Source organism: Coffea arabica, chromosome 1c (genome assembly GCF_036785885.1).
Source record: "Coffea arabica cultivar ET-39 chromosome 1c, Coffea Arabica ET-39 HiFi, whole genome shotgun sequence".
Taxonomy (NCBI): Eukaryota; Viridiplantae; Streptophyta; class Magnoliopsida; order Gentianales; family Rubiaceae; genus Coffea; species Coffea arabica.
Window position 1 is genome coordinate 4392973 of NC_092310.1, and position 13316 is coordinate 4406288.

A 13316-nucleotide genomic window follows, 5' to 3' on the forward strand; every position below is an offset into this window, starting at 1 on the left:
TTAACATCTAGTCACACTCATATATAGGTGAGTTAACCAAGAAAAAAGTTAAACATATTTTCTTAATTAGCGCCTTCTACCGCGAATTTAATTTCATTAATTCCTTTTGTGTGGATTCAATCTAAAAGTAGGTTTTTCTCAAAAAAAAAAAAAAAAAAAGCCCTTAACAACCGACTTTTCCAAACATTACCAAAAAATTAGGTGTAATCATGGTTAAAATTTCTTAACTTCACCAAAATTATAGCGAACAATTAAAATGCAAAAAGAATTCCACTCACATATAAGAACTAGTGATGTTTTCTTTTGGTCCACGTGATAATCCAAGATGTTACAAATGCTTATATTTTATCACATATGACATATTAACTAATTTCCCTTCTTTTTGATCCGCACATACAAATGCTGAACAGTGAAACCTAAAAAGCCAGAAGATTAGACCTGAAGTTTAGTAATTAGTGTCCAGGAAAGTAAGAGAAATCTTCCCTCTGTCCTTTCTTTTTATGCCATTATACAAATGTGGAGTTGCTAAGGCTACATGAGTTGTTGAGGGAAATTTTTTATTCCTTTTACAGAGGTGAGACTAAATGGAATTACTAATATTTTTTGGCTCTAAAGTGGATTTTGCTTAAGACTTGTCCAAAGTTGCATAGGTGCTTGAGGACTATTAAATAAATAATTAGGACAGTTGATTTGTATACTTTCAGAAATTCAAGTCCTGAATACTATAAAATACCCTTTGCTGGACATGCACAAAACCACCAAGTTAACTCTCTTATGAAGTCAGTTGTCTCTCATTGTTCAACTTCAATTATTTGTTTCCCAATACTGCTATGCTCTAAGAAATAATGGCTCCAGCAATGTCAATTGCATCCAACTCAGGGGATGTTATTGATTTTGCTGTGAATGAAGGACATGGAGTGTCTTGCAGAATTGAGCCTAAACGCCTTGTCAGCTGCTGTTTTTCTCCAAGATTGAGTGTTGCCATAGGGGTTTTGAAGTAGTACATAGCACATCAAGTTCCAAGTGTCTCGTTATTTCATGTAGTACATAGCTTATGTTTTACGGAATCAAAGGGAATAGACGAATTTGAGTTCCTGACAACATGCATCCAATGCAATATATAATGCCCTTGAGCTAATAGAATACTACGACGTGTCAACAACATTGAATTCCAGAGTTTCATATTATTGCAAATTGTATCTTGTCCTTTCCACCATGAGCTTTTGTGAAGAAATGAGCTGCATAATCTGAGTAGAGAACTTTTTTATAAAGTGGTTTTTCTCCACTACTCTCAAGCACTTCTTCAAGGGGACCAATTATTGCAGAAGGTTCTGGGCCTGCAAAAAATGGTGCTGAAATCCTATTATGATGTTTGTTAACAGTAACGCAATGTTCGATGCTCCTATATCTTCCATTGCTGATAATTTCTAATGCGTCGCCAATGTTTATCACTAGAGCTCCATCAATTGGAGAGACATACATCCAAGAATCATTTTCTAGTTTTCGAACATAAAGCCCTCCAATGACATCCTGAGGAAGGATGCTAATCGTTGATAAATCCGAATGGCGTCCTATGCCAATAGTGAGCTCAGGTTCGGGACATTTGGGGTAGTAATTTAAGTTGACTTTTTTTGAACCCATAAGCATTGATTCTTTACTTTTGTCAATCTCTGTGACGTTCAATCGCTTCATTAGCATTCCGAGAAGTCTCTTGGCAAGTAATTCACATGGCTTTATGTAGTCAAGTACTTGATTCCTGAAATCAAGCAAACGCACATATTTTATGAGATTTATCAGGTCAATAATGGCCTAGTGCCAAGCATGTGATTGCAAAATGTGTTTGAAAACTCTTCTAGAAATTTAGTTGTTGAAACAGAAGAATTAAAATGAATAGGATTTAAGGTCAAGGTTTTGAGACAGCTTGAGGCAGGGTAATGAAAGCAAAAAATGATCCTGGCTAATGAAAACTGAGCTCGCATTTAGGGTCGATCAAGAATCAGCAATATGACTTGACGGTTTCAGGTCGTATCAAAAATTGCATTGTATGAAAGGCCAAGAATATTGCTCTGTGCTTATATTCTATTTTTGGTAACTACCTGCAGATTGGAGGCCACATAGAGAAAGGTAAGTTTGTCGTGCCACTCCATAGCAGTCTCTATTTCCGGAACAAAGCTTGTTCTGAGAAAGACATTCGTGGTCGGAGAGTTCTTTTTGTTGTACTTCAGCTTCTCCTTTGGTGGCAACTCAAAGAATCTATGAGTTGCATCCATCACACTTTGAAGTATTTCAGCAGGGATCCCATGATTGATAATTTGAAAGAATCCCCATTTCTCTGCCGCATCACAAACTATATCTGCAACCTTGGGATCGTTCCAATTTGAAATATCAATCACAGGTATGGATTCTTCTGAGATTAAGGTGTGCTCAGTGAACCGTTCTTCAGGTGGTTGAATGAATTGTTGTGGTAGAGTTTTGAGATTCATGTCTGACAAACCTTTGACTCCATAACCCCATTTTCCCAATTGTGTTTTCATAGACAGAAACTAACGAGTTGGATTTCAAAATCTTGGTTTCTGACATGTATAACTCCTCCCTGAATATGAGTGCAACCTGATTTTCCTTTGCTAATTAAGTAATACAACTAGATTTTATAATACATGTAATTTTACAAGGCAGTGTAGAAACAACCTACTAACCTTATCATTTTGTCAAGCTAGTGGAAAAAAATTGTGGTTTTTTTTTTTTTTAAGTTTTTGCTGAGAAGCTATGTAGTTTTCCTCAAGCAACTAATGACAATATTTGATTGGATTTGTAAGCGGATGCTCAAATCAAGTTTAAAACTTTAAATACACGTGGCATAAATATCTTGCTTGGACAGATACATTTTAAGAAAAAAAAAATTAGACCTTTTTTTTTTGAAGCAGAAAAAATTTTAGACCTTGACACCGTTTTTAATTATTTTTTTTTATTTTTTAACCATCTTTTTACATACAAGTGCTTCGCATCTCAAAAAGTACTGTTTGTGTCATTTTTGTAAAAGCCCCTTAGAGCTCCTAAAAAATTAAAAATGCCATCCAAATTTCTCAGAAACATTTTTATCCAATTGTGAATTGCCAAATTTACTCTGTGAACAACAACAACAAAGTCATGGTCATGCTTTTGATTGAAGTAAACGAAAATTTCAGAAATGCAATGTCCTGCGAACATTATTAATGTGACCCATCATTTTGTGCAGCCGTAGCGTCCGGATAGCTTGGACATGCACTTGCTGCTTCGACAATTGATATAACTAAACTGTTCCTCATTCATCCTGCATGAGTCATGAGTCATGGCCAACTATCTCACAAACAGAAAAATTCGAGATCATACTAGTAAAATATGATGGTTCTCTTTCCATTTTCAATTTTTGAATTATCCAAGCGGCTGCAAACAAGTTAAGTCGAATCGAATTTTGATCTAATTAGGTCAAGTCTCAACTCAATTTTAACAAACTCAAATTCAAGCTCGACTTCAAATTGGAGACGAGTCGAACTCGAGCTCGAGCCTACTCCAACTTAAAAAAATAAAAAAATAATTATTTTATTTTAAAAATGCATAAAATAGTGAATTTTCCTTAACAAATAACAAAATTTTAGGGATATATATGCAATTTTACTATTAATATATATATATATATATATATATATCTGTGTGTGTGTGTAATCAAGCAGCTTGCGAACTAACAAGTTGAGTTTTTTTGTGCTCGAGCTTTACTTGGTCAACTCGAATTCAATGTCAATCGAATTTGAGTCAAGTTTTGACCAAGCCGATTCACAAGCTCTCGCGAACGATTTGATTCGTTTGCCTCGTGATGGAAAGGACACAGATGAATTTTTTTTTTTTTTTTTTTTGTCAAGAAGTCAATTGACTTTTACTGACTAAACAAACCTTAATCCCCGATCATACTCCAAAAGCCGGCACACAGATGAATTTGAGGGAGTTAGAAATTGATATACATCATGTGAGGGAGTTATAGCGAACAACGATGATTGAGAGAAAAAACGTGCTTACTTAATCTTTTCAATGCCCTGTCTTTATTTCATTGTTAAGCAGTTTACTATATTGGATATTAAAGTTTGAAATGCATTAGAAAACCAATTAAGAGTACATGTCTTCAGAGAGAGCTCTTGGAACGTTCCATGCAGGATAAAAGGCAAAAGTTCAAATGACTTTTGAAGCTCTCGTTGAAGAGAAATACAAAATTAAAGAATTTTTAAAGTGTTTCAGTGAAGAAAAATACAACATCAATGGCACCAAGAATGATATTTGTATGAGACGAACCAGTGAAATCAAGGCAACCAAAATTTCTCACTTTAGATTAAGCCCACCTTTCCCAATTAACAGGTCTGGCTTTGACTCTGTCATTGGAGCAACCAATATCAATCTCCCCCTCCCAAATTTACTTAGTTTTAGGGGATAATTTCAGAAACCTCCCTTGAGGTTTTTGACAATTTCACTTTGCAATTACAATTACCTCCCTTGGCGTAGTAAAATACCTATAATGCTCTCCAATTAGGAGACAATTCACAATTTAAGGCAATAGATTTACAAAACCCAAAAAATCATGTTTCTCTATCTTATATCTATTCTGCTCCTTTATTTCCTAGATATAATATTGCTATGTTCTCTTTTTATTATCTTCAGTTTAATGGATATTAGCAAATTGAAATAATAAAATCAACAAAGAAGCAAATTATATGTCAAACTAGAAAAAAATGAAGAGACTCACAGTGATAAAGAAATAAATTATGAAATTAATTATTGAAATAGGAAGAAGGACCAAATATGTGGAATTTGTTGTATTTTATATGTTATCAAAAAAAATATTTTCTAAAATGCCAATAATTTGCATAAGGATTTCTTTGGTTGGATTAGTGATTATTGGTTATAATTTTGGTGTAGAGGTAGAATTTATCCTCTACTTCTTAGATGTTAAGGACATGAAAGTGTTATAATGGTCATTCTAGGCTAGATTAACTTGCATTACAAAGGTGTTGGGGCATTGAGATTTAATTTTGAGGTATAAAATTGGTTGTCGATGCGAGTGTTTGTGTGTATGTTCTTTTTTTTTTTTTTTTGGCTTGGCAAGAATTAATGTTATATATGCAATTTGGAATCATTTGGACGGCTACTTATAGTTAGAACTAGAGTTTATGTTTAGGCAGTTGCTAGGAATTAGGATAGTTGATTTGTGCAAAGTATGGAAGAAAGTGATTAAGTATTTTTTTTTTAAGTTTTGTATAAAAGGGCAATTTAGGATTTTTCAGAAAAAATCTAACTTGTTGAAACTACATTGTTACATAAATAGTAAAAATAGGGGAGCTATGTGTAATTTTTAAACCTAAGGGGAGCTCTCTGCAATTATCAAAAACCTCAGGGAAAGTTTGTGAAATTATCCCTTGTCGCAGGCAGCTAAAGCCTAATAGCAGTTTAATTGCGATCTGCTAGAGAATCAGATTCTTAACTGGAATTAGATCAAGCAAGGTATCAATTGGCAATTTAATTCTTATGTATGAACATGACCTGAGTGCTGAAAAGCAATGTGATGTCAGTGCATTAGTGGATGGATCCTTTGTTAAAGCAACCAGAAAGGGTGTGGTCAGGTTCATAATACAGAAACCAGGTGGCAAATTAGCAAAGCGGGTATAAACAAAAGTCAGCCTTTTGAGTTAGAGGCAACAGCAGGCTTAGAGGCAATGACTTGTGCAAGGATGCTAGGCCATGCATCCATGCGTACAAAAACAGACTGTATTGGCCTACTACATCATTTGCAAAGTTCAAAACTAGAGACCTCTCCTTTGGAAGCTAGATCAGTACTCAATGACATCCTAGTCTTATCTCATAATTTTGATCCTGTCATTTTTGTCAAAGTAGAAAGGAATCTGATAATGAGAGCTCATGAATTACCTAATTTAGCTAGAGGGAATGACTTTGAATGTAATGACTTTTCCAGTTGTAATATGAACTAATGGAAACGATGTTTGTGTTGTGTTAAAAAAAAAAAAGAAAAAAAATTTCACATATTCCTTTCGTAGAAATTTTGAAGTAAAAAAAAAAAACTATTTCTTCAATGTTAACACATTACTATAGACAAAAATAGGTAGTATTTCCACATATTTCTCAATATCATCTACAGAGGCAATATCAACTTCCAACAGGTTTAAATACATTTTCATTTTTAAGAATCCATCACTGGATTACTTTCTTTATATATCCATGATCTTTATACCAAAAGAAAAAACAAAAAGAACAAAATCGATGACTTGGGTCAAGGCGGGCGACATCACCTCGGCCCAAAATCCCACAATCCCAAATTGCCAAGGCACATTTGCTATCAACACCAAAACCTAGCCTTGCAACCATAAGTAACGAACAAAACGATGACAGATAAATGTTAAACTAAAACTTGGTCATGTCCTAAGTGATTTCAGATTGTACTTGAGCAAGAAAGAAGGGTATTCAATTGTTGAATATCCAGAAAGGAACTGATAGAAGTGATTTTGAGTTTTTCTTTCTAGTTGGACATGAAAAGTAACTAAAGAAAGACCACCAAATCTCAGAAGTTTCTAAAACCAAATACACAAGCAAGGTGGAAGAATTCTTGTCATTTTATCTCTGAATTACTAAAGGTAGCCAAATGCATATTGCACAATAAGATGTCACCTCCTTATAGACAAATTTGGTCCAACTTTACCAAATTCAAGAGGGGGAAAAAGCTATGCAGTAAAATTGCTAGTCAAAAGGCCCCCCATCTGATAAGTAATGGAAAATGACCATAAAGGACTGTTGTGAGACAATGTCCATAAAAATCTACAGATCCAATTATTGAATTATCTCAAATTACACAAAAACATTGAAATATTACTCAACATAGGGTTACACGGAATGGCCTGTATTCAACATTTATTTAGACACTTGCAAACATAACGGCTGTACTAGAATAGTTACCCACCGCTTATGGGAGGAATGATGGCCAATTCATCTCTATCTTTGACAATAACAGACTCTTCAATGTACTCTTCATTGAGAGCCAGGACCATACATCCTCGGATCTCTTTTAAACCAGGGAATTTGGCAATGACTTTATCTAAGCAATCAGAGGCAGTACTACCAGATGAAACTTCAAATTGCATGTCACTTAAGCCAGTCAGATCTCTGGCCCTGGCGAAAAACAAAACCTTTATCTGAACTGATGCATTTTCCTTCCTGGTTTGTGAAACATCAAGATTTTCAATCTTGTTTCCTACTTCACATACAGCCATGGAAGAATGCTTCTATCAGTATTGCTTGGAGGGACCTGTCCAATTGGTCTAGAAGTCGAAACCTTTGATAATGAAATATCAACCATTCAAATGATAAATTCTTCACAGTGTAGGGATTGGGGTTTCAGCACTTAATTACTACGACTGACAATTTAGATAGCCATAAAAATAGAGGCAAACGTTCTTCACAACAGAGCATGGGTGCTTCAAGTAGTTACTTGTTCATGATTGACATTTAGACATAGGGATTATATTTTTTATTGTTTACCAGTGTAGCTGGTTTATATTATGACTCGATACAAGCCAGATTCTGTTCAGAATTTGAAAATTTTGGCAGATTGAATCTTGTCAGTTTGGTTGACAGGGAACCATAAACTTGAATTAGAACTATGATCTCCAAATTTTGAAGGATTACTTCCCCCAGTAAAAGCATGAACTTTGCACAAAAAGAATCAACTCAAACAAGAGAGCAAAACCCACGCAAATTTTTAATTATAACACAACAGCAGATAACAAGCACCAAAACAACATTATCCATCAAAGGGAAAGCTAATTTTTGTGCCCTGTCTTCATGTTCAAACTTCAAAGCCAAATTAGAAGCATTTTGCTTAAGAATCCAGGAAAAATAATTCCATTACCTGGATAGTTCTCCCACTAGCGTCCAGAAATTCCAATCTGACAGCACCAACACAAGCACTAGGACTTCCAATGCTGAAAGCCAACCGCACTAAAGCAAACAATTTATGAATTTAGATAATAAACAACAATAATTAAAAAAACAAATCAGTATTATCAATTTATGCCAAAAAAGAAAAGATAAAGAAGATTTCGGTTCCCACAACCCTGCAACCCAGATGCCCACCCTTTGGAAATTAAAGAAAAGAATTCAGCTGCATATAAAATAAAACTAATTCAGTATTTAATTTTCTTCTCGACAGAACTATAAAAATTGAGGTTCAACTCCAGATTACCTGAATATGTACAACCACATTTTGATAGCATTCTTACTGCAAGAATCAATTCACAACTTCATGGTACACACTATCTTTGTCTAAATAACATTTTTGTCAAAACAAAGTATGCTGCAATATCCTAACAGTAAAAGCAGCCAAAGGTGCAAGAAAATAAAGCATGAGTAGTTTCAACAAATCTGAAAGCAGAAGTTTAAGTTGTCAAGCGTTTCTAACACTATCATCTTATCCTAGAAAATCATAATGATGAAGGCTAGCATCATGTGAGAACCAAAGATTTAAGAAGGTGGAGAAAACAGTGACAGAGGGATGTCAACCTAAACAGAGGAAGCGAAAGAATTATGTCCAGAGAATATATCGCGTACGACATACAGATGCTGACCAAATTAACCGACAACAGCTGAGGTGAAAAACAGATCCTCACCGTTGTCAGAGGTGCAAGGTGTACTGCGGCATAAAAGTACAAACAGTACGCATGATTGAAGCACACATGATGAATACAAACAGAAGATATAAATTTCTTCATTTATGTTCGGGGTAATCAGTCACTACCTGGTGCAATCACTAAATTTCTATGCTTATGCTAACAAAAAATAGTAATTAACAAGTAGTAAGCACAACAATGGCAAAGCAAATATCCAAATCCCATACCAATAACCATTTGGATTCACACCCTTATATAAATAACCAGAACCACAAAGAAGTTCTGATTAAGAAACTCAAACGATTCAAAACGAAGGAAGACTTAAACTGCAATGTCAGCACTATTGAATCAACAAGTTGCAGTAAATTGTGAAACAATTTGAAAATTCTATGATGCATAACCGAACAAATACAGTGCAGAAATTTCAGTGCTATATCCCACCGACCAATCAAAATACATCATTCATCAATTCGACAACTCGAAAGCCAGAAATGCAGCCGTCATGGAATTCAAGAATTTCCATATACAACAAAAGATGACCAAAACCACTACAATTGGTAGCCGTAACAGATGAAAAAAGCAAGTGCCTTTTCGACATTGAATAAGAGATAAAGCAAAGACTCAACTGAGGTGAAAGTTCAAACAAAATTCTCAATCAGAAATTACGGTCAAATCTCTATAATTTAGCCAAATTTCAGATAGACAAAGTTCAAGAAACGACTTAGTTTCATAGCATCCATAAACCAAGTAAAAAAATGACGGTCGGGGATCTCTCAAGGATCAATTTACACTCATTGGATACCAAAATTTCAAACAGGAAGAACCCCAAAAAACCCAAAACTGAGTGCAAATTATTTACCTGCAATACTCTAGTAATACTAAAAATTAAAGAAAGGAATGAATTGAAGTAATTAGTTAATAGATATCTACCTTAGATGAAATTCTCAATTGCTTATCTCTCCTCTGCTGGAAGTCAAAAAGTTGCTTGATTTTTTCTGCTACTGGGCCAGCTAGAACGAGAGGAGCAAGATGGCAGTATAGAGTTTTTGGGATAATCTCAGAGACCCCCCTTGAGGTTTCTTACAATATCACTTAACATCTCCATAGTTTTAAAAATCTCACTTATCTCCTTTAGATTGACAGTTTTTGTAACATTTTATTTCTTTGAAGAAAAGCAAGAGAGAAAATTTGATTTTCAATACTATTCTTATGTTATCCTATTTTTAAAACTTATATCAACGATAAAAATTAAAATACAGCTAAAAAGTAATGTTAAAAATGTTTAGAAATTGCCCATGTTGTTTTCACAAAAAAAGGCAATTTTTATATATTTTATCGTGTCTTTATTTTTTGATTAATTGTTTTAATACTAGCTTATTTATAAATTTTTTTTAATTAAAAAGGCTTTACATGCAAACCACACGTATAAAAAATGTTATTTTAATTTTTAGTACAACTTGTATTATATCATGTATTAAAATATTTCTTGAATACATTGCTTGATTTCCTTAAATTCGTCTTGCAAAATTTTTTAAGATGTAAATAACTTACCAAAATCTTACTTAACCACTTTTTTTGTTGCCCCACCACCACTTGGATACATAGTAATATGGACTAATATTGGATGGTCATTTGGATATTTTTGGGGGTTAAAAATTCTCTTTTTGTTAGGGATTTTTGGTTAAATAATTATTAAAAATGCAATGGTAACATCATCAATTTGTGACCGTTGAAAATGAAATCTAGCCTTGTCAATCTGATAGAAAAAGTAAGTGAGATTTTAGAAACCTCAAGGGCATTAAGTGACATTAGGGGAAAGCTTAGTGGAGGTTTTCAAAATTATCCTTTTCCTTTATTCTACTAAAGAAAATTACGGTTATTCACAAGATGTAACCACCAATTTGTCTATATTACATCTTTAGCCTCCCAAAACTTGCTAATTGGACAATAGACCAGCTTTGGCTTTTGATTGGAGAAGTCTCTTGATTAAAACTTAAAATTACTACAAAAAAATTATTGGTTTTTAATGGATTTGTGTAATGAGTTACAAATTGATAGTCTAAGATACTTAATTGCTTAGATTGATAGTTTAGTATGCATACTGCTAACAAGTAATAGTTCCAAGGGGGTAATTTTTGCATGTAATTTTTAAAGTTTTTCTAATGTGTAATTAGTCCTTAAATCATGGTATTAAAACTATGAATACACTAGGTCTGCTTTTTTTTCTTTTTTTTTTTTGTGAAAGGAAAACATTTGATAATATTAAACAATAATTACAGAGTTCTAGTTTTAACAGCTAAATTATGAGCTAAACTGACAGATGACCTACTAACCTTCAGAAAGATGATTGAAGCAAAAGATTGAGACATACAGACTATGTCTTGAATAATGGACCTAACATACACATCCGAACCGGATAGATCCATAATCATAATGTAATTTATGAGCAGAAGGGAATCTTTCTTGACCAAAATACTGGCATATTTGCAGCTGTTTAGCCCATATCAAAGCATCCAAACAAATCAGAGCTTCGTGCAAATTGGAGATGACGAATATACCTTCTTGCTTTGTTTATGCCTTTATGGACTGTATTATGAAGTGGATCTTGAAACACCCATCCAATGCCTGCTGAACAGTCATGGATTCAGAACGATCCATCAACTAAACTATCTCCATTACAAGCAACCGTGAAATTTTGGATATCAGCTGATACCTGAAGGGAAAAAAATCTTACATATTTCTCTAGGAATTATGCCACTGAGTTGAAGAGCTCCTAACTCGGAGATCAAAACAATTCCTTTCGAAAGGAAGCTTGACCTGAAATTGAACAATGCACTGCTTGCAAATTTTGCAGAGGTTCAAACGCTTTGTCTTCCCATATCATCTGATTTCTTGCTAGATTAAATTTGCCATAGGATGTGTGTCGACGAAGTAACTAGTACTATATAGTACTTGGCATCTACTATGGTTTTTTATGTTAAAAAATTCAATGAGTTTTTATTTTGTCATCTTTTATCCCCAACTAGGGCACCAAAGCCATGACATCTTTTATTTTATTTTATTTTGTCAAACGTCAACTATCTACACCTATTCATACTTTATGAGAAAGGAACATATCCAATTGAATCATTGGAAACTAGAAATGACTAAACAGTCACATAAAATGGCATATCCCAAAAAAAAAACAAAAAATAAAAAACGCATTAGTTATCTGTTACGGCTCTGACAACTGTATATAACTACCTATTTAGTACAAGAAACATATAACAGACAACTAGACATAAAGCAGCATTTAACCTATAAAATGCAAATCTTTTATAAAAAATACAAACTTACTTTTAATAAATTAATTTTTACAAATAAAATTTGGGTGCATTTGATGAAGCTGAAGTTTGAAATCTGAAATATAAAGTTTCAATCCATTAAGTTATTGAATTGTTAAATATTAAATCTAGTACATTTGAGTGCATATCACATACCTTCAATGATAAATGAATAATTTATTACTTAGTTTTGAGAGCAAATTTTACATAAAAAATTCAGTAGCACCTAATTAATTCACATGTTCAATTTTTTGTTATTAAATGGTTTGAATATAGGGATAATTGCAGAAACCTCCCCTGATGTTTCTGACATTTGCACTGACCTCCCCTGTGGTTTGAAAAATTACACTGACCTCCCCTGAGGTTACTAATCCTTTGCAAATTTAGTCCAAACGATTACAATATTGTTTTAGGGAGTGAAATTAGAATTTTTTTACCAAATTTGTCTTTTGCACTACATGTCCAATGAATGACAAAATACTACAAATTAATTAACAATTAATAAACTTTAAAAAATATAGTTTATAGGCAAATACGCATTACATATTTAAAGTACCGGCTCTTTATGAGTATTTTACTTTCAAACATTTAATTTAATACAAATATTTATGCTCAAATACATATTTGTATTTACTTTCAAATATTTAATTTTTGTTAAATACAAAAAACTACCAATCTCTCTTCCGTAAAAATATTAATATAACACTTTTTCAATTTTAGTTACAAACATTTATGTATGTAACATAAATTAAATGATTCAAAATAAAATACTCATAAAGAGCCAATACTTTACTCATGTAATCAATGAAAGCCATAAAGAATTAATACTTTATGGGCCATTTTTTTTGTTTTTTAAATATTTAATTTATATTAAATAAATAACCTACCGATTTCTTTTTTGCAAGAATATTACTGTAACACTTTTTGAATTTTACTTACAAACATTGATATATTTATCATAAATCAAATGTTTGAAAGTAAAATATCCGTAAAAAACCGGTACTTTAAATGAATAATGCGTGTTTGCCTATAAAGAGCCGGTAACTATTTAAAGTATCGGTTCTTTAAGAGTATTTTACTTTCAAATATTTAATTTAATACAAATATTTACGCTCAAATACAGATTTGTATTTATTTTCAAATATTTAATTTTTGTTAAATACAAAACCTACCAATCTCTCTTCTGTAAAAATATTAATATAACACTTTTTCAATTTTATTTACAAACATTTGTGTATTTAACATAAATGAAATGATTCAGAATAAAATGCACATAAAGAGTGAATACTTTACTCGT

The 13316-nt window shown here is 32.9% G+C and overlaps 1 protein-coding gene and 1 pseudogene across 3 annotated transcripts; both read right to left on the reverse strand.

The window, feature by feature from the left end:
• Positions 1 to 1155: 1155 nt before the first annotated feature.
• On the reverse strand, positions 1156 to 3574 carry LOC113736912 (bi-functional coumaroyl CoA and feruloyl CoA ortho-hydroxylase F6H2-1-1-like; annotated as a pseudogene).
• A 3264-nt stretch (positions 3575 to 6838) lies between these two features.
• Positions 6839 to 9786, reverse strand: LOC113702877 (molybdopterin synthase sulfur carrier subunit). 3 transcript variants are annotated; one of them, XM_027224074.2, is made up of 3 exons: positions 9627 to 9786; positions 7940 to 8028; positions 6839 to 7336 (listed from the first exon to the last, which is right to left on the reverse strand). In XM_027224074.2, exon 3 carries the CDS (start codon positions 7299 to 7301, stop codon positions 6984 to 6986), a length of 318 nt encoding a protein of 105 aa, XP_027079875.1. In that variant the 5' UTR covers positions 7302 to 7336; positions 7940 to 8028; positions 9627 to 9786; the 3' UTR covers positions 6839 to 6983. The 3 variants fall into 3 exon arrangements, with proteins under 3 accessions (XP_027079875.1, XP_071905120.1, XP_027079943.1); XM_072049019.1 differs by having other exon boundaries at positions 6839 to 7349; XM_027224142.2 differs by having other exon boundaries at positions 6839 to 7363.
• Between the last annotated feature and the right edge of the window lie 3530 nt (positions 9787 to 13316).